This window comes from Astatotilapia calliptera, chromosome 13, assembly GCF_964374335.1.
Source record: "Astatotilapia calliptera chromosome 13, fAstCal68.1, whole genome shotgun sequence".
Classification (NCBI taxonomy): domain Eukaryota; kingdom Metazoa; phylum Chordata; class Actinopteri; order Cichliformes; family Cichlidae; genus Astatotilapia; species Astatotilapia calliptera.
Window position 1 is genome coordinate 12,551,599 of NC_137434.1, and position 20,534 is coordinate 12,572,132.

The following is a 20,534-nucleotide window of genomic DNA, read 5'->3' on the forward strand; positions in this document are numbered from 1 at the left end:
GACATTCAACTATTCAACTTGTATTTATCTTTTCAATATCTATTATACTTTTTCTTCAGTTCCAGTTTAAGTTTCATGATGTTTTTTCACCCGTTTCAGAGTTTATAATGGGTGTGTATGGGACGGAATGTTGGGGCTAGAGTGAGGCAGCTCAACTGCTAGAGTGAGAGGAGCAAAAAAATTAATCTTAAAATCTTTTTTAAAACTGCTGCTGTGTCCGCAGCGTTTGCTCTACAGGTATGATTTTACCCTCAAAACGTAGCCATCGCTGTCCTCTTTCATCCAATGTGTTTACTATTGTCCTAGGTGTTATGGTTCTTTCGTAAATGTCACCAATGCACAGCCTCCTCCCTCCAACTCTTCCATAGACTCTAATGTTAAAACGGCTCAGAAGGTTGGTTTGAAAATCAGAAGAGCATGGTGTTTTTACACTGTCACCACGTCCATATAATAAACTCCACAGGCATGAAAACTGAGAATTAGGTAGACTAGACATTGCTGCCGCTCACGGTGAAAGAATTTCGTCAATACGACCTATACTTTTCATTTGGGAACGATTTGTTTCGGCCTGACTTTTCTGTTCATTTTAAGCAGCAAAAGTGAGGCGCATGTCTGTGTACGTGTGTATGGAGCCATTGGGTGCGGTCACTATAGCAACCAGGCTCACACCTGCCTGCTTAACGAGCTCTGCCTGCCACTGTACCAAGATTCATCTTAAGCACTTCTCTTTCAACTGCTGCTGTGTCCACAGTGTTACAGCCATCATTTTACCCTCAAATTGTCGCCATTATTGTTCTCTTTCCAACACCGTGTCTTTCAAAGCTCAGACTTTTAAATTTTTTAAACTGTGTGGATCCAAGCGGAGGGATCACATTTGAGTCATTCAGTGATTCAAAGAATATGAACTTTTAATATTCATTCAGATGTTTTCTGACTCTAAATGTTCTCTTCTCATTTCTTAGGGTTTTCTAATTTACAATTAAAACATTTTCAACTTTTTTCCAACTTCTTCTTCTGTGTAACCTTCAGCTTTTAGCAGTTCAGCACTTTTGTTTTCAGGTTAAATTCGGGTTTTTTTTTTTTTATCTCATTCAAGATTTTTAACTTAAATTCAGTAATTAATTCATTTCAGTGCATACATTCAGATTCAAGCATTCACACTGCAGTTTCTTCAGAAAATGCACTTTCTAGTTATTATTATTATTATTTTATTTTATTTTTTTTAAGCAATTGTATTTTTTTAAATTAACAACAGATTATGTACAACAAGATGAGGAAACAGAATTTTGGAAGACCTGTGTTTTTTTTTTTTTTTTTGTTTTTTTTTGTTTTTTTTTTTTGTTTTTTTTTTCAGACTCAGAGAAAAGATTGCTCATAGGCATATATTACAAAGCCCATACTCTTACAATCTAACATGAAGTGGTTAAAATTCACAGTAGTGGTTAAAAAAAGACAAGTCCAGTATTTATTTATTTTCTTTCCTTTTTAAATCATGTAAAATATCAGAAAGAAATACAAAGTGGAAAAAATATACAGGAAAGTTTGCAATGATTATAACAAAAACACATTTGTGTACCATTGATTGATTCAGTCATAAAAGCCAGATTAAGAAACATTCAAGTTTTCTTAAAACATGAACAGAAAAGGTGATCTGACATTTAATATTCTTGACTAGTAGGCCTAACAGTTGTTGCTAAATCAAGAAAAAATGAAAAAGATTTTAGAAAAGCACACATGATTTAAACAATTGTAAAATAATTTTACGTATTAACCTCCTAGGACCTGGCGTGTGGACATCACATTTTGGGTTATTTAGACCAAATTACTGAATTTTGCTCTACAGGGGCCTGATATCCACTTACGAGGACATTATACTGCTACTGTTCTATCGAAGTTTTAAACGAATATCCTCATATTTGGCTCTTTTCTTAAAAACAAAAATAAGGTTAAAAGAAAAATCTGGTAATTCTTTTGTTTTTACATTCATCGGGTCCCAATATGCCCAAATATCAGAGAAATTAAAAATGTATGCAGTGGAAGAGTTCGGGTCTTAGGAGGTTAAATATAAGTACCATTTATTTGGTCTTGGCTCTAGGTTCAACTGAGTTGCTCCTGCATGTGTGCAGTCTTTTAACTTTCCAATCCAAATCTGTCCTGAGTACAACAAACCAAAAGGTGGCACCAAAACTCATCTCTGACAAAATCAGTCTTCATTTAATTACTTTCTAATAACTTGAAACCTCAGTCTTATAGAAAGCAAACAATAAATATTTTTCATTTTTAATATAATTAAATATAGAGTAGCTTTAATAAAAATAAATTAGCTTATTTTGCCATCCGTGCTCCATCTGTCTTCTTTAATGTACCATAATACATTTGCAGAAATGAAGGATGCGGCACCTGTTACGTTTGTCTGATGCAGTTTTTAGTTTGCAAACTAAACACGATCAAATTTGATCTGACGCTTGCCATGCACACAACTGACAATCTTTTCATGAGATCTACATTATGAAGAAATGCTACATTTTTAGTAAGGCGGCAGATGTTGCCTTTCAGTGCATTACGCAGTTGTGTATGTGGTTGGTCATGTGGTTCCCTTATTTAGAAAGCAGCCCTTCATCTTGATGTGATAGGCATAAAAGCCGAGTGAGTGAGGTTCTCTTTTGGACATTTTCTGGGTACAAGTCAGGTGTGAACCCAGAGTCTGTGACCTGTAGAAGTCAGCGTGGGAATTGCAGCAGCCACAGCGACTCAGCAGCAGACGCACGTCTTTCCTGAAAGCTTGTGTGAAGATGGTGTACAAGAAAGGATTGCAGAGGGAGTTGATAGGATAGAAGAGAATGAGCAGGATTTTCGAGTGAGACACAGTTATGAGGGGCATATGCAGGGCTGCAGAGATGGCGAAGAAAGAGATCGGTGCCATGCAGAGAAAGTCAGTGAAAATGAGCACAGCCATGCGCTTGGCAATCTTGGTGTCTCCACGCCGGGTGGAGTGCTCTGGGTTGTGAACACTGAGATACATGCATATGTAACAGTAACAAACCACCAGGAAAGCAACAACATTGAGAATGAGCACAGCCACCACATAAACCTGAGCGCCGAGTGTGTTGATATCCATGGGCAGACAGATGCTCACTTTGCTGTAACTACTGACCCCCACAAGAGGGAGCAGGGCAACCAGCAGAGAGAAAGCCCAGCCTCCTACCATTATGGCTGTGACATGATGCATGCGCAGCCTCTTGTTGACATGCATGGCATTGGTAATGGTATGCCATCGTTCAAGACTAATCACAGTCAACGTGTATACCGATAGCTCGCTGGCAAACACAGTCAGAAACCCTGCTATGCCACATCCAGGACCGGTCTGCCAGTCTGTGGCGTGATTGTAGTACTCATGACGGGAATGGTAGTCCATGAAGGCAATTAGGATGAGATAAAGCCCCATGCACAGGTCGGCGAAGGCCAGATTACACATGAGAAATCTGGAGACTGTGAGCTTATGGTGGCCAATTAGCAGGATGACCAAAACAGCCAGGTTACCGGCCACAGCGAAAACCGTAATGATCCAGGTGAGACAGCGCAGGAAGGAAAAGCCCAGTAGGTCCTCGCAAGGATTAAAAGCATCTGGCTTTGGGGAGCATTTGACAAAAGGGTTGCTAAGACAGTCAAATTCCAGGTCTTGATACTGAAAGTTGATGCCATTGATAAGACTCGTGTCATCAGCAGTCGGATCTCTGAAGAATACACGTTAAAATTAGCATCAAAATCCTAGAATAACAGACAGTAGAGACAGTACGCGTGGTACAGTTGGGATCAGAAGTTTACATACACTCATCGTGGGTGTGAATATCATGGTGATTCCAGAGTGGAATGATTGAACAGCATACATCTTTAATGACAGGTTTGAATCTATTTAGGATTTCCTCTAATCCACCCAGAGTGTATATACATACACCCGAAATAATAGCTGTCTGTCTTTTAAGCATAGTCCACATATTTTCAATAGGGCTGTGGTCAGGGCTTTGGGAATGCCATTTCAGAAATGTATCGTTAGCCTGTTTTATCGATTCAAAAACCTGTTTTGATGTGTGTTTGGGATTGTTGTCCTGTTGGGATACCCAATTCTGTCCATGTTTCAACCATCTAGCTGTTGATTTGAAGGGATGCTGAATGGCTCCAGAGTGTGATGCTACCATCACCATGTTTGACAGTTACTGCGGTGTTCTTAGGTTTGAAACCTTCACCTTTAGTACTCAAACATACGTCTTGTCATTGTGGACAGATAGTCCCATCTGATTACAAACCTGTCTAGAAGGCATTTGGCTACAAATTTCAGCCAACCTTGAAAGTGCTGATTTTGTCTTGTTCGACACACTTTGTGTTTGTGGTGATGTGAAACTTGCTTGATTGTGGAGAGTGACACTGGTTTTCCAGTGTTTTTCCACTGTTTCCGGAGGTTCAAGTTCATGGTCGGCCTGAGCCTTGTTGGTTTCTGAGTTGTTTCTGAACATCCTTTCATTTGAGGGTGACATTTTGGATTTTCTTCCAGACTTTGGCAAAACAGTGATCCATCTGAATAACTTGTTCTCAGTATTGGTCAATCTATAGAGTGCTGTCAAATTATTTTTATGCTGGCAAAGAAAAATGACCAGTTGGAGTCGATCATGATTACTAACAATAAGTTAATTAGCCTCGTCAGGTTAAAAGACATTGTTTTACAATCGGCAACACTTGTTTAAAGGTGTGTGTGTGTGTGTGTGTGTGTGTGTGGTGTGTGTGTGTGGTGTGTGTGTGTGTACTTTTGACCCTTTTTAATTTATTTTGGATTTTCTCAAATGCTCAAACTTGTGCACCAAATTATTATTATTTTTAAGTCATTAAATATGTATGCTGTAGAATCATTTAACCTTGGAAAAGGAACGGTTGAAAGAAATAAAAAGTCCAAAACAACCATCATATTCGATTCTAAAAACAAAAAGAACAAAAAAAAAACCAAAATTTTGTTGTACAATGACAAAGGGCTATTTTTCTATTTTATTCTATGCTGTATTCACCCATGAGTGCCTGTAAACCTCTGACCACCAACTGTATAATTGGGACATTTCTGGGAGAACAGAAGCAAGCTGTTGCTGTTGTTCTTCTTCCCAGACTTGGACTGTTTTTTAAAAAAATAAAGCACACTGGCTTAATTGGGCTCCTGGCATATTAAGGGAGCATCTTCACATACAAAATGTGTAGCAACCAGTAAGATCAAGGTTTAAGACACAAAATGGAGACTTTCTAAGTGACTAGGGAAAAACTTACATTTCTGTATTCATCAGATCACAAAACTTGGTCAAGTTCTTTAAGGCACTTTCCCTAAAGAAGAGAAAGGAATAAAATGGTTAAACCCCTCAAAATATCAACAAGCTCAAGTGCAAATGATCCACCTACTGATGATCTGTATTCACTGGACAGAGCTTTCGACTGTTTATGCAGATGTGAATGGATTTGTTGAATCTCTGGGAGCATCTGTCGGTTACCTTTGTTTCCGCCGCCATGTGTGGAAGGCGCAGCAGTGGCTCGGGTACGTGAGCTCCGCTTCCAGCAGTTCAGCTAGACTTTCCAGTGGAGGGAGGCTCTTTAGAGCATAGGCATGGCTGGCTTTCAGAAATTTAACCTGCCTCAATCCATTAGGGGGGAGAGACCTCAGAGCCGTGGAGGAAACATCCCTGAAAGGCAAACACGGAGAGAATGCAGACATACATTTCAACGATGATTAGTAAAACAACTATGATTAAAATTCATTGAACTACTTGCAGGCACTAGAAAAGCTTTCGTCTGTCTCGTTGTCTTTCATGGGTCATTTAAACTCTGCCGAGGGCTACAAAGCAACTCGATCCAAGAGAAGCCGTTTGTTGATGTAGACAGTGGAAGACATGCTTTCTGGCAAATTCACTGAATCATCGACAGGTGTTCACAGAGTTCTGGAGACTGTGGCAACAAAGCCCTAATTCATTTTCATATTTATCAGCCAACGAGTAAATCATGCTGCCTCTGAAGAGATGCGCTTTCACGAGAAAGCAACTTTATGAGAATAGAGGTTGCAATTACTGTCTGAATACATTTTTATCTTTAGCAAAAAGACATTCAGGATCTCCTTCCCGTCATTCATTTGACTGCATTACCTTTACCCAAATATTTATTACATCTATAGAACCCAAAAGATCCAAAAATTACTCAAAAGAAAGTTCTTTTTTTTTTTTAAAACATCAACCACAGAGTTGGTTGCAATCAGAGACCTTGCAAGCTGCATGCACCGCAGATTGAGCTATTTGCTTGCTAATCAGTATTCAGCAGTCCTGCCTGCCTTGTTGGTTGTTTACACAGACAGACTGTCACTACCCTAATGTTTATACAATAAAATAAGCACTGTTATGAATATCAATCTCGCTTTGTGACCTAGCTGAAATATAATCACTTTAACTCTCTTTAATTCTGTTGATTGAACACAGCATTGAAAAGTAAATACACTAACTCAAGTGCAATTTTTGAGGTTTTTATGCAATTTCAGTATTTTTCACAGGGAGAGGGGACTTCTTTGCACATGATTGCTGTACATCCAGTTGCAACTTGCAGCTTAAACTGCAAAACAGTGTATAAAATACATCAATTCAGCCATGTAATGATGAATAGCAACATTAAACATAAATGGATTGCATGCTAAATTGCTACTTCTCTGCTTAATCATGTCTTAAAAAAAAGAAAAAAATGACTGAAAATAAAGTAAAAGTGGTGATATTAATATTGTGATTTATTTTTAAAGATGTCATAGCACTATGTCACTCGAACAGAGCGCTTCTCCCTGACTGCTAGAATGGGAGGCAGAGCCTTCAGCTTTCAGGGCCCTCTTCTGTGAAACCATCTCCCAGTTTGGATTTGGGAGACAGACGCCCCCTCTGCTTTCAAGATTAGGCTTAAAGTTTTCATATAGAAAGGACTGGATCAAGTGACCCTGTCTTTTGTCTTCCTGGGCTTACCCCAAACATCTGAAACAGTTGACTGCCCCTCCCTGAGCCTGGTTCTGCTGAAGCTTTCTTCCTGTTAACAAGGAGTTTTTCCTTCCCACTGTCACCAAGTGCTTGCTAATAGGGGGTTGTCTGATTCTTGGAGTTTTCTTTCTATTAAAGTACAGTAGGGTCTTTACCCAACCATATAAAGCGACTATTGTTGTGATTGGGCACCATATAAATAAAGCTGAATTGATATATTAAAACAAGACATCAAAACAATGCACTGAAAGACACTTTCAGGCTGAGATGAGCTGCAGTCTATGGAGATAATTTTGTGTGGAACTGTCACTACCAATCCACTTGTGGGGAGTTTCATGAACTCAAATTACTTACAGAACAGTTGGACCTGTGGCTCCTTCAAAGGCATCTTCTTGAATGTTACGGAGATACCAGTTGTCTCTCAAAACTCTACAAAAGACAAAGAAACAGTATAATGCACACAACACTGAGCGAAACAAAACTTTTTGTTTGCTCAGCTTCACACTGACAGTGATGAGCATTGGGTTTATAAAAAGGGTGCCTGCGCATATCTCATCAACAACAACATTCAGCATTACTGGGACAAAGAAAACAAAGGAATGTAATCTTTGTTTAGTCTTACATTGTGTTTGTTCACTGGTACATTCAGTTTTCATGATTGGGGGAAAGGAAAGGCCTCAATCTAAACGTTGCACTCCCCAACAGCGTACTGTCAAGCTCAGGTGTTTTTGTTTGTTTAAATACTGATGATCAAAATGCTTACAGCGTGTTGAGCTTTGTCCCATTGAATGCGTGCGATTTTATTTCCTTGAAGCCATTTCTAACCAGGTTCCTGTCAAGGACACAACGTTTGAATTTATTTAGCTGTCAGAAGCACCAATCACCAAGGTCAGATAAATGAACATGAAATTTCAGAGACTTATAAATATGCATCAAGAAACATTCCTAGAGAATAGTAACAAATAGTTCCTTTTAGCTTTGATGTGGGGGAAAAAAAGGACTTTAGTTCCCTTACTCACATGTCAACATACTCCTCTGTGATACCCTGGAAGGAATTGGCAGGAATGATGTCAATCTCCATGTTGTCTGCCATGTCTCTGCACACAGAGAAGATAACGCTCACTCAGGCTGTTGGGTTTAATTATCAGTTAGAAAAAAAATATGTATATTCGTAGAAGAAGAAGAAAAAAGAGAGCAGTATGATGAAGTGTGACAGAGTTGAAGGATTTGTTACAGGGTTGGTGGCATCGCGATATCGACGGAATAAAAGTAAAACAGAACAAACAGAGCTAATGACGTGAAGCACCTGCGGTTTTGCAGCATGCAGAAAGACGCTAATCCAGTTTGGAAACACACAATTTCTTTAAACAGGATTACTTACAGGATAATATTTGGCGACAGGGAAGAGATGGTTGTGAAGTCTGGGAAGTGTGCAATGCCCGTGTTAGAGATGCTCCTGTGATGGCAAACAGCAGAGACAGATGATCGTGAGCAGATAAGAGGAAATCTTCAAAGCAAAAAAAAAAAAAAAAGACAGGGTGGGAGGGAGGAAGAGTTGCAACATTTCAGAAGACTCTTCTAGAAAACATCACTTTCTGTCCATGACCTTTGACAAGTTTCCTTGCATTTAATTTGCGGCAGTGAATGCCAAATAAATGAAAAATATCTCCACAGTGACCTTATATTGGATAGAATAGTAATAGCAAAGCATAATAGAGGTCATGAGAGCTTCAAGATTAAAAAAACACAAGTATAATGGTGGTTTGTAGGTAACAAGAAAGTGTCACAATCATAAAAAACCCAAAATTACAAAGTAGGGATGTATGAACAATATAGACAAATGCTCTAATATCAGTGCAGCTGTATTATGTTCAGACTTACAAAGAGAAGTATTTGCAACTTTTTCAATTTCATAAAATTGAAGAAGTTGAAGTGAAAGACTCAAAACTGAATTTTGCAAATCTATTATTTTCTTCCCTAGTCAATAGTGGATTTTAGTGTCTTGTTCACCTCTTAGCCATAATTCTGTTTCTCACTGACAGCAGCAACATTTTCTACCCTCCCAACCTCCCCTAGCTTATAGCCTCAATAAATTGAAATTTACAAACAAAGCTTGTGTAGTTTCCCACTATACTGCTAGAAAAGCTTTATATTCTATATCCTGTGCTGCCTTGTGAATAACAATATTTTCCTGTCACAGTAAATAGTCTGATCTGGGGCCCGTTCTTCGTACGTCGCTTACTACATCCAAGATCAAATGACACATCCAAGATCAAATCATCGCGCTAACCGTGAGCTCGCTAATCCGGTTCCCCGAACACACCTGCTGTTGACGATTACTACAGCTGGACGCAGGAATGTGACATCACTGGGCGTCGTAAAAGGGGCTACGCATCGATAGTAGAAACATTGATCGGCAACCTGCTGATTGGTCGGCGAAAATGTCGAAGGGGCGTGCTCGGTATTTTCCGGCAGCAGAGCAAGAACTCTTGAGTGAGGGATTTCAGGAGTTTCAGAGTTTAATTAAAACGCAAGAGAACACTGCAAAGGCTGCAAAAGCAAGGAGAGAGGGCTGGCAGAAAGTTGCTGACAAATCAAACTCGTAGGTAATTTAATAATAATAATAATAATGGATTGGATTTATATAGCGCTTTCCAAGGCACCCAAAGCGCTTTACGATACCACTATTCATTCACTCCCACATTCACACACTGGTGGAGGCAGCTACGGTTGTAGCCAGGCTGCCATATCGCGCCATCGGCCCCTCTGGCCAACACCAGTAGGCGGTAGGGTAGATCTATCATATGACACTATATTGTCCAATATCATATGGCATTATATTATATTATAATATGTTATATTATATCCCCTTTCACATTAGAGCCACAACAGGACCCACAAGAACATGGGAACAAGTAAAAGTGGAATACAGGAGTATTCTACAGAATGGTAATATTTATCTCTTAGATTGCTTTGCGTCTCTTGGCAAGGTAATACTGGCCTGTAATACTCTGTTAGTTTGTTCATAACAGCAACCAAGAAAAGGGCAGAGGAAAAAAAGACAGGTGGTGGTCCTGCACCCCCTCGTCAACAAGTTGGTTAAGTAAATAATACCCTCACGGGAAAATCGATATCTCTCTATGAGCACACTGTCGCGCTGAGCTAAAGGATCCTGTCTATCCCACAATATACGCTGAATTCTGAGGACTCTCCTTATCAATCTTGCACCTTCCGCAATGGGCTGCTCGCGTAAACGGACAGGACATGGCTGCGACAGACTTCCCAAATCCACCTTCGCTTTTATAGCCGTGGTCTCTCATCTTGATTACACGAAGTAATTTACAATTACTACTCTGAAATATGAATTACATCTGTAATAATCACATACATGTAATAGAATGTTAATAGTACATTTCCCTTTTTTAGGAAATGACCTGTATGTATCTGTGTGAAATCAATAAATGGATCAGGTGCTGCATTGTCTTTAGTTACATTGATAATATTTATTTATGGTGAAACAGTGGTGGAATATCGCTGTTGCTTTCGTATAAATGAAGCGGACATACCTGCGTGGCCGCGATCTAATCCTGTTTACATAAAGTAAACCTGCTCCCGAGCAGGTTTACGCTTACGGCTCTGTTGCTATGACAGCAAGTCCCGGATGAGCTTCGGGGAACCGAACGATCCAGGATCACGCAAAATCGTCAACAATCTAATCCGGCTAACCTACTTAGCGAGGTACGAAGAACGGGCCCCTGGATACAAATTCAGTCCTGTGTTTATCAACCTGCCAGTACTTACACAGGACTTGCAGTTGCCTGTTCGGACAGTAATATTTGGATTATGTCTCAGAAGCCTGGTCACCCACCATGACAAACAAAACAATCATTTGACTGCTGCTTGGAAGTCATCGGGACTGAACAAAGATCAAACTTTTCTTCCTGCCTTCCTTGAAACACAACTTTTTAAATTGGTCTACAGTAGAATTATTTTCAGCGTTAACGCAACATATTGTTTTTTTTGTGCAACCTATTTTAGTTTGTTCTGTGATCCTGTAGGAGTGAATGTGAATGTGCTTCTGTAGGAGTCTGCAGTCGGTCAAGTGGATTATTTTTTTTCTTATTTGTTGTGCAAATGTTGATTCTGCTTCGGTTGAGCCTTCAACCTGTGTGTAGGTGTTTACCTACATGTATGCAAGGCTGCGCTTATACACAATGCAAACAAGCCGGATGCTTAGCAGGTACAATGTTTACCATGTACAGAATCTTAGCAAAGCTGGTTTGGAGGCTAACATGTGCTAATTAGGATGCAACGAAGGTGCAGATCAGTCAATAGGGAACATTATTAGATATTTTCTCATGGATTTAGGCATTATGATTTTGCTAATTGCAACAGGAACAACATAGTGTCATCGTGAGGCAAACATGAGTGTGTTAATCTAACCAGCAGCTGTTCAGCCCCTCCCCAAATCAAAACAAAAAAAAGGCCTGGCCATTAAGTCATTGGATTCAACATTCAATAGTCTCAACTTTCTATAAAGTTTATATTAAAGTACCCAGAAAATGTACAGTGCCATGCAAAGTCTTGAGCCACCCGTTTTCTTTCTAGGTGCAGTGAATTGTAGAGGCATGTGCAAACATACAAATACAGAATGTAAGGAAAAAACAGAGTTTGCACAGTTCTAATGAGCTTGAAAGTCAGTATCGGGTATGACCACCTTTATTCTTCAACCCTGAACTGTCTTCTTGTAATTTCTTTAAGTAGTCTTCAAAAAGGACATTCAAAACTCTCCTTTGGATGCTGTCTTTTGTTCTGTTTTCTGTCAAGGTGATCCCAAACTACTTCAGTCATGTTGGTGTCCGGGCTCCGGGGAGGCCAAATCTTGACTGATGCTGTTCCACTGTGTATTTCTCTGTTCAGGTATGCTTTTACTGCATTGGCAGTGTGCTTGGGATTATCGTCATGCTCAAAAATCAAGCTGTTGCCAATCAAATGCTTTCCAGATCGTACTTTTCTGTGTTTATAAGTCCATCAATTTTGGCAAGCCCAGAATCATGGCAGAGCCTCCACCATGTTTTACAGATGGCTGTAGACACTCGCTGTTGTATCTCTCTCCAGACCTCTTATGTACATACTGACAACAATCTGAACCAGAAATTTCAAATTTGAATGCATCACTCCATTAGACCTGTTGCAAATGACTTTCATTCCAGTTCTTGCATAATTTGGCACATCTCAACCTTTTCTCCTTCTTTATGAATGACTCAACAGCCACTCCTTCACTAATACCATTTCTGATGAGGCTTGAGAGAATAGTAGATGGATCAGATGCATTTCTCTGATCCTCTGTCTGGGCTTTGCTGAATTTTTTCATATTTTGTAAGGACATGACTTTCAAATACCATTCATTGGCTATAGATATATTTTTAGGCCTGCCACTTTGGGAATCACTTTGTTGGTTAAAAAATATTTTGAATGATTGTAGAACTATTGCTCAAGACTACTTTAAAAAATACAAGACAGTCTGGCTCCTTGGAAGCATAATATAAAGAAAAGGGTTGGCATGAGACTTTTTCACAGTACTGTAGAGTCATATGAAATTCTTAGGTATGGGATCTGTGGTGTTGTTGGTTTCATAGTCAGTCATCTGTGAATTCACATTAATTTGATTTATACTGTTGATAACTGCACTCTTCCTTAATCTTAACAGTCCTCACACCTGAACTAGCACCCATGTCACTTCTATTTAAGGCTTGGTAACATTTGTGTATCACTTTCAACATGAAATAAGTAAGAGCTACACATCATTATTCTGCTGCCTCTTTGTGAGTTGCTCTGCTCACTAAATCACAATTGTTTTTATCAATAACATTTATGTAACATTATAGTATCTCATTGGCTCTCTTCCTATTTTGCAGCATTAAGCCATTTGCTAATTGTGCATTTATGGTATTACACAGTGAGGGAGCATCACTTGCTGCAACACAAACAGGCACAGACTTTAACAGGTAAACTCAGCAATGATATGAATCCCATGTCTGGTTCATATTTAACCACCTGCTAAGTTTATATGAAATGTGCACATAAAAATCAAGCGACTTACAAATATTCCAGCTTGGGCAGGTCAGTGAAGGCGCCTTTTTCAATAAATCTCAGGCTGTTGATATTCTGCACTGAGCTACAGGAAACATATCAGTAATCACAATTTTCTTGTCAGTGGCTGTCAACAAACAAGCATGGAAAAAAAAAAACCCCTCATTCATACGTCAGCTGCTCAAAAAGTCAAGGATTAAACACGTCGCTTTATAATGACAGACTAATCCCGTGAAACCTAAAGGAAATGCAAATCATTTACCAGCTGCTCAAATGAGTAATTGCTTTCATCGTGTTTGAATGGGACATGTGGTGGAGTGTAAAGTGTGACTTACATTTGTGCCAGGCTGTAGAGGGAGAGGAAGGCGTGTGTCTGTATATGTGTGATGCAGTCGCTCTGGGAGATCTCACTGTAGCGCACACACAAGAAAGGCTCTACATCCATCGACATATTAACAATATTTTTAGTTATGCAAAGTGACACAAGTGCTTGTTGCGTTAGAAATGGGACAGAGATGATTGATGGCAAAACAGAGGTACCACCAAGAGCTTCAGAAATACATCAGTGATGCATCTAGGCCAGGAAGACTAAGTGAAGATCTTTAAAAAGCAGGACAAAACAAAAGCGTTCCGAGACAAACAAAGTCAACAAGTCTTCCCGATTTGTCCTTGAACACTTTGTTTTCTGATGGCTGACTTCTTTTTACGAGACGCTCTCCATCTTCCTTTTGCAATCATCGTTTTACTCTGCGGCCCTACTGTAATCAGCCTGCGCTTTTCTTAAAATAACGTCGCTCGGCTTCCATTTCTAGTCGAGAAACAATTAAAGGACTCCATCTGTACCGCATATTATTTGTTTTCTTTTATCCCCTCTCCTGATTGCATTATGTATAGTGTTGTAATTACTGCTTACAGCTCTGGAAAAAAGGCCTCTGCGCATGATCATCTACATGAAGTGGTGCTGTGATTTCAAGGATGCGTCATCGGTGACAAAGGACGAGCAGGTCCTCGTGTCATTCCACCTTGACACGGGTTTTGACAGCTTTTACGACTAACTTCGTTCAGTCTCAAATTTATTTTATCACTGAAGACTACAGTATTTTGCGATGGAGGTTAAACTGAACATGAACCTATCACATGCGAGTACTTTATGTATCTGAGACCGATAAGGCTTGTCCCTGAGCAGCAGAGCAAAGTCAAACGCCCTCAACACCAGCCGGCTCACCCACTGAGCACTCTCATTAGCAGCTAAAAATGTTTTTTACTTACTCATCAGACTGTTGTGAAATAAATAATAAAGCTCAGTCTGTGAACAACTCGGGATAATGCTACGGTTTTAAGACTGAGTGTCTAGCTGTAAATATGATCAAGTTGAGCCCCGACTGATGGGAAATAAATTCCCACATCTGTAGCAGACATCAGAACCTCTATTCTTCTATACCCACCTATATGCACAGCTTTAGGAAAAAGCAAGTTAAACCCAGTTAAATGATTTTTAATAAACATTTGAGTATCTTTGACAGATCGTACCAGTAAAGGTGGTATATATGAGCTTTTTCAGTCAGCAAACAAATATTCTTCTGGAGAAAAGGTAAGTATACCCGTTAGAACCTGCTGTTCTTTTTTTTAGAATAAAAAACTTCTTTGGTTAGTTGTGTACTGTTTTGTTTTGTTGTTGGCAAATTTCATTACCCCCCCCTTATATTTCTGGGCACCCTGTGCTATCACCTGTGGATGAACTCCCTCTGGTGTGAGTGGGTATGATTTGTGGTAAGAGATTTTGGTTGTTTTTTCTAGAGCTGGATTATTTAGCGTTGTAGGTGCAACTTTTTATGGTTGAATTTATACAGATCTGGATCTACTGTGCATGAGGAAACTGATCGTGTCGTAGGTATAGTTGACGTTTTACCACTTTATTTTACACTGTTTTTATTACATGTTGCATTATTTTTTTTCAAATTGATAACTTTTTTCTGTTTTAAAGCTGTTATCGACTGTCTCCAGCTCTCCTTCTTTTTAAATTTAGTTGTAGTTTTGTTTTTGTAAGTCCCCCCCAGGTGTGCAGGCTTTTAGATGTAAACGATTTCTTCTTTAATTGTTTTTTGTGTTTGTTTGTGCCACTTCAGTGCATGGCACACAGGTGAAGTGATTGCAGTGTTTCTGAACTAGGGTGTGACTATACTTGTAGTGCCATTTGTTTTCACTTTTGGTCAGGTAGGTTTCAAGTTATAGCTGGGATATTAGTAGAATATTTGATTTGTTCTGTCTGGGAAGTTTACATGATTTATTGCTGAAATAAATGTTGCTTGGAAATGTATTTCCTTTGGGTATTTTTATTTTACATTTTACCAGCGCCAGAACATGTCTACATTTACGCTGGCCAAGCAGCTATCTTTGATTTGTCTCTACAGATCATGTTAAAAAACTCTCGTCTTTGTGTATACAAACTGTACTTTTTGCTCTTATGTTGTTTTTATACATCAAAGGGTTTTTCCTCCCATTCAGATTCAATTTTTACAGCATAATAGTAGATGGATGCACTTTGACATGAACAAGAGATGCATGGTTCTTTTGCACTAAACTGGGATCTGTTTTGTACTACTCTAAAGCATCTACCTTTGATGAAAACAGGACATTAGGATAATACGCATGGGACCACATGACATGAGCATGTGGTGAATGAACCCTTTAGTTTAGAGGTTGCTGAAAAGACTGATTTCTTCCCTCAAAAGTTTTCACTCTCAATAAACATGAGGCAATGATTTTGAGTAAATTGTAACTGAAACATATAAAATCAAAGGTTTATTTATTCAAATATTTAATCTCTAAGGAAAATGTGCTTGGTGTAAACTTTCATTTGATCATACTCCAATAAATGTTATAAATAAATGATACATTACACATTTTACATTGTATTTATGTAGAAAAAACTTACATGGGAAAATTGAATGTAATTACTTGTGCTGATTTTTTAAATGAGTTTGGTACATGTAGTAAACTCAACAACAACAGATCAAAGTGAAGCAGTTATATTAGGAAATAACAAAAAGATGTTAATTTTTTCCAAATTACCCTCCATTAACCCGGTAAACATGACAACATCTGTTGATTACCTGATAAAGAAATGATCAAAGGATTAAACACATCATAATTATTCTATCTTTATTTCCAAGCAAAAAGCATTTGAGTAATTTTGAAGTAAAACGAAAAAGAAAAAAGCGATGGATGTAATTGTCCTGTAGAACTAATACTGCTCTAGTCCTTCACTAAGTAAAGTACATAAATTTGCCCACCTATAATACCTCTGTATGAGAGGGGAAAAAAACTTACATTATTGTAATGTTGATCAACTCCTTGAAGGCATGAGAGGGAACTCTTTTCAAGGGCAGATGAGTGAGCCTTCTGCAAAAGTCATTGGCAGTTAAATCCACATTTTATATGGCTAAGTATAAAAGAAAATGAGAAAACACAAAACTGTCTCTTTAGGTTATCCTTCAAAATTACACCCATTATAAACAAGTCCTTGGAGAAATATTACAGTAACAGTAAAGAGAATATATTCAAGTAAGTGAGAGGTCAGAGCCAATAAGTCTCAAAAAAAGAGGAAAAAAGTTAATAAAGTAGTATAATGGCACTGGTGGGGTCACATGAAACGCCACAGACCCTCTGCAGGTGGATTACAGTGATTTTAGACTCGCGTGGACGCTAGAGCATAAAGTTGGGTTACTTACAGTCGAAGCACGGATGTTGGTCCTGTGCGGGAGGCCAGCTGAGTCTCTTTGCTGCACTGAAACGAGTCGGCGGTGCACCGGCAGATGGCCGGACAGGTATAAGCGCAGCAGGAGCGCGCATTCAGGACACAGGACAGCGCGAACAGGAGCCAGACCGCCCGGAGAGCCATGTGTGACACCGGGCTACTCACAACGGGATTTAAGCAATATGTATAAACTCTGCTGAATTTTCTCACAGCTGAAGCTCAAACACCGCGCTGCACACTTTCATGCTGGTACAAAGGGAAGAAAGGCTAAATAATGTGCGCTTTTAGCGAGCTTCAGGATCCACTGCTCACTTCAGGTGCGCTTTTAATTGCGACTTACTGTCCGCGTGGAAGAGCCAACAAAGTGAAGCACAGGAGAAACTGTGTTTAACAGCCCCAGCCACAGGGATGTGACGTTTAGTGGGTGGGGGATCGTAAAAGCTCTGACAAATGTTAGCATTAAAAGTGATGCGGTGAAGTCACGCTGCCACTCATGTCGAACTAATCCGTTTATAACAGCGCGGGGACGATGACGTTTGGGTTTTCTGTTGTGAGCCAGGCTAATGTAAAGGTTTCTTTATCTCCGTCTTCCTTTTAAAAATTAAAAAAAATTGTGTTCACTCAAAATATTATTAAAAGATTTCTCTCTCTTTTTCACTCAGTCACACAGGCACACACACCCACTGGACCCCTGCAACATTAGAAATCTGCATTTATACAATAACAGGAGCAGTCATCTAAAGGTGAAGACCGTACAATTATACAGAGAAACCCCCACAATCAAACGACCCCCTTTGAGCGAGCATTTGGCGACAGTGGGAAGGAAAAACTAATAGAATTTTGAATGATGAATGTGGAAATGGAGCATGCAGCATGTTCTACGCTGTCCTCTTTAAACACAAAGACTCAGTTCTTGCAGTTTTTCCTCAGTATGATACCACAGACGATTATAAATCAAATTAATCCATATGTGATCACAGTGCAGACTTCATAAAACTGACTGACACGCAATTTCATGTCCAGGTAAGGCACCTTGTTATTTCTCGATAAATAAAGTAGATATAACACTGGAAATTTATTCAAAGTGATGAACTTGTATTTCATAGCTTTTTTTTGTATTTTTAAATATGAGGGTGAACGAGAAGTTAGTGGCTGTCATGGAGGTCATCATTAGGCTGAAAAACCCAAACAAACCTATCAGACAGACAGCAAGAAATTTAGAAGTGCATTGTTAAAAAGAATGAATGTATTGACCAGCTCAGCAACATGAAAAGACCACAGAAGACACTCAGTGTGCATAGAAGTGTTTTCATGGATAAGAAAACGAGCATTATTTAGGAAGCAGGTGTATCACTGTGAAAGTCTACAAGACAGACACCTTCATGAATAGAAATACAGAAGGTTTACGACAAAGTGGAAATCACTGATTCGACCTGGAGCCAGCGTAGTTCTGGAAACTGGACTAATTAAACTAAGGAATGATGGGAAAGACAAAAGTATGAAAAATTAGAGAAACAGCTCACGATCTGAGCCAAACCACGTCATCTGACATTGTGAAGACAAAAGTATGGCATGAGCATGTATGGCTGGTAGTGGAACCAGTTTACTGGTGTTTATTGATGATGTGATTGCTGATAGAAGTAGCATGATGAACTGTGAAGTATCCCACAGTGCAAATTTTAATGGCCCAAACAATCAACCAAACAATCTATCTATACACTAGTACCAACTGCACATTATTTAAACATACCTGAGTATTGTTGCTGACTATGTCACAACAGCAGTGTACACATTAATAATAGCTGCTTCCAGCAGAGTAACACACTTCCTCACAAAGCTCAAATAATCTCAGACTGGTTTCTCAAACATGACAGCGAGTTTACTGTACTGAAATGACCTCCACAGTTATACAGATATTAATCCAACAGAGCACCTTTGGGAAGTGGTGGGGATTGGAAGATTCACATCATGGATGTACAGCCAACAAATCCACAGCAACTGTGCAGAGCCAGCATGTCAATATGGACCAAAATCTCTGAGGAATGTTTCCAGCACCTGTACTAGTAAGGTTTACCCAACACAATGTCTGTGAGTGTGTATATGAAGAGGTATGGAACCGAATATGTGGCAGAGCTGTTGTATTAATATGTACTTCGATTGTAGAGATGTACCCAGTAAAAAAGGCTACAGAGCTTGAATGCAATTTATCTGAGGAGAATTAAAAATATATGAGTTCAAACTTACTTGAAAGCAACATAACACACTTTCAGTGAAACTGTAAATAGTGCCGGGACCACTGGCTTTCATTTACACATAATGAAGGGTGAAAAAAATACAAAAATCTAATTTGATGGGAAGTCAACTCTGCTCAAGCTGTGATTGTGTACACTTTGGCATTAAGTAATTTTATATTGACTCATACACTTCTGAACAGGAAATATGAGATACCCGAGGTTTTCTATAGTAAAGTGTCTTGGTTGGTTATAAACTGTAACAAGTATGACACGGTTGTCCAAACTCAGGCTCCATTTGCAGGATGGATGATTTCTTAAGCAGGATGCTTCTGTTTGTTTTACCCTTTGTAAACGCTTTTCACTGGGTGGCACGTCAACCTGGGAGATGGAGAGTTAAATGCAATGGCTAAATACAGCTAAATGCATTACAACTCTTACTACACAAATGGACTTTTACAGCACCTTGCACAGAATAACACAGCACCTATCCCAAATCCCATTTATGCTAGCGTGTCAAACAAAAACCCTTGTGTCACCAACACTGTTAGCTGACTCTCCTCTGCTGTCAGTGACCCTGACCCCAGTTACGTCTTTCTCATCCTGCTTCTCCAACCTGCCACTGTGACCCATGTCAGCAGAGCAGCAGCAGTTTCTGTGTGTGAAAACCGCACTCACACATGCACATCCCTCGAGAGGTTACTGCCCAGCACCGTTTATCAAGACTCTTGCATTCTCTGCAAGCCTATCGACTGAGAACAGGGTCAAGCACCACTAACCCGGTTGAAAAAAAATATGACAGGGAGGGAGCTGGACTAATTTATGCAAGTGGACTTGAATCTGCCCACATCTTCATGCTACCCACCATGCTGTGAATCACTTCACACCAAGAAGGTCACACACAGCAGGGAGAAACTTTCTGGAAAAAGTGTACAGACATAATTTAGAAATTACAGAGAATTTTGCAAATAGGCAGTTGCGTGTCTTCTAATAGCTACACTGAGTCAATTGTTAGATTAAAGCTGCTTTTCAGGGCTTTAGCTGTGCTTTAATGGCCAGACCTTTGCCTGCTTTATTGGGTTTATCAGAATAGCTGGAGAGGCTAACACTGGCATGCCTCCTTTTTGGAAACCATGCTGGTAAAGTCTAATTGAATTTGTTCATACTACATATTTTTGCGGTAAGGACACTGGACTTTTTACTCTAGTACTGCCTGCACTGAGTACTGTTACTCTCAAAGTGTATTTTTCTTACTGTACTGACATAAATGTAATAGAGTATTTTTGCATTTGAATGCAATGTGCTCATAATGAGCGAGCCCTCTGGGTCTCTTCAGGCCCCATCCCTGTTAACCTGTAATTTTCTTTATATATACAAATATAGTGTCAACAGACAGTAGATGCACTCACACAGACAATTCGA

The 20,534-nt window shown here is 39.4% G+C and overlaps 1 protein-coding gene across 1 annotated transcript; it reads right to left on the reverse strand.

Moving 5' to 3' along the window:
- Positions 1 to 1,451: 1,451 nt before the first annotated feature.
- On the reverse strand, positions 1,452 to 17,622 carry LOC113035075 (lutropin-choriogonadotropic hormone receptor). Its single transcript, XM_026190347.2, has 11 exons — positions 16,856 to 17,622; positions 16,455 to 16,526; positions 13,460 to 13,534; positions 13,135 to 13,209; positions 8,413 to 8,487; positions 8,051 to 8,128; positions 7,795 to 7,863; positions 7,386 to 7,460; positions 5,523 to 5,711; positions 5,305 to 5,358; positions 1,452 to 3,734 (listed from the first exon to the last, which is right to left on the reverse strand). The coding sequence occupies exons 1-11, from the start codon at positions 17,023 to 17,025 to the stop codon at positions 2,585 to 2,587; spliced, it is 2,082 nt and encodes a 693-aa protein (XP_026046132.1). The 5' UTR covers positions 17,026 to 17,622; the 3' UTR covers positions 1,452 to 2,584.
- Positions 17,623 to 20,534: the final 2,912 nt, after the last annotated feature.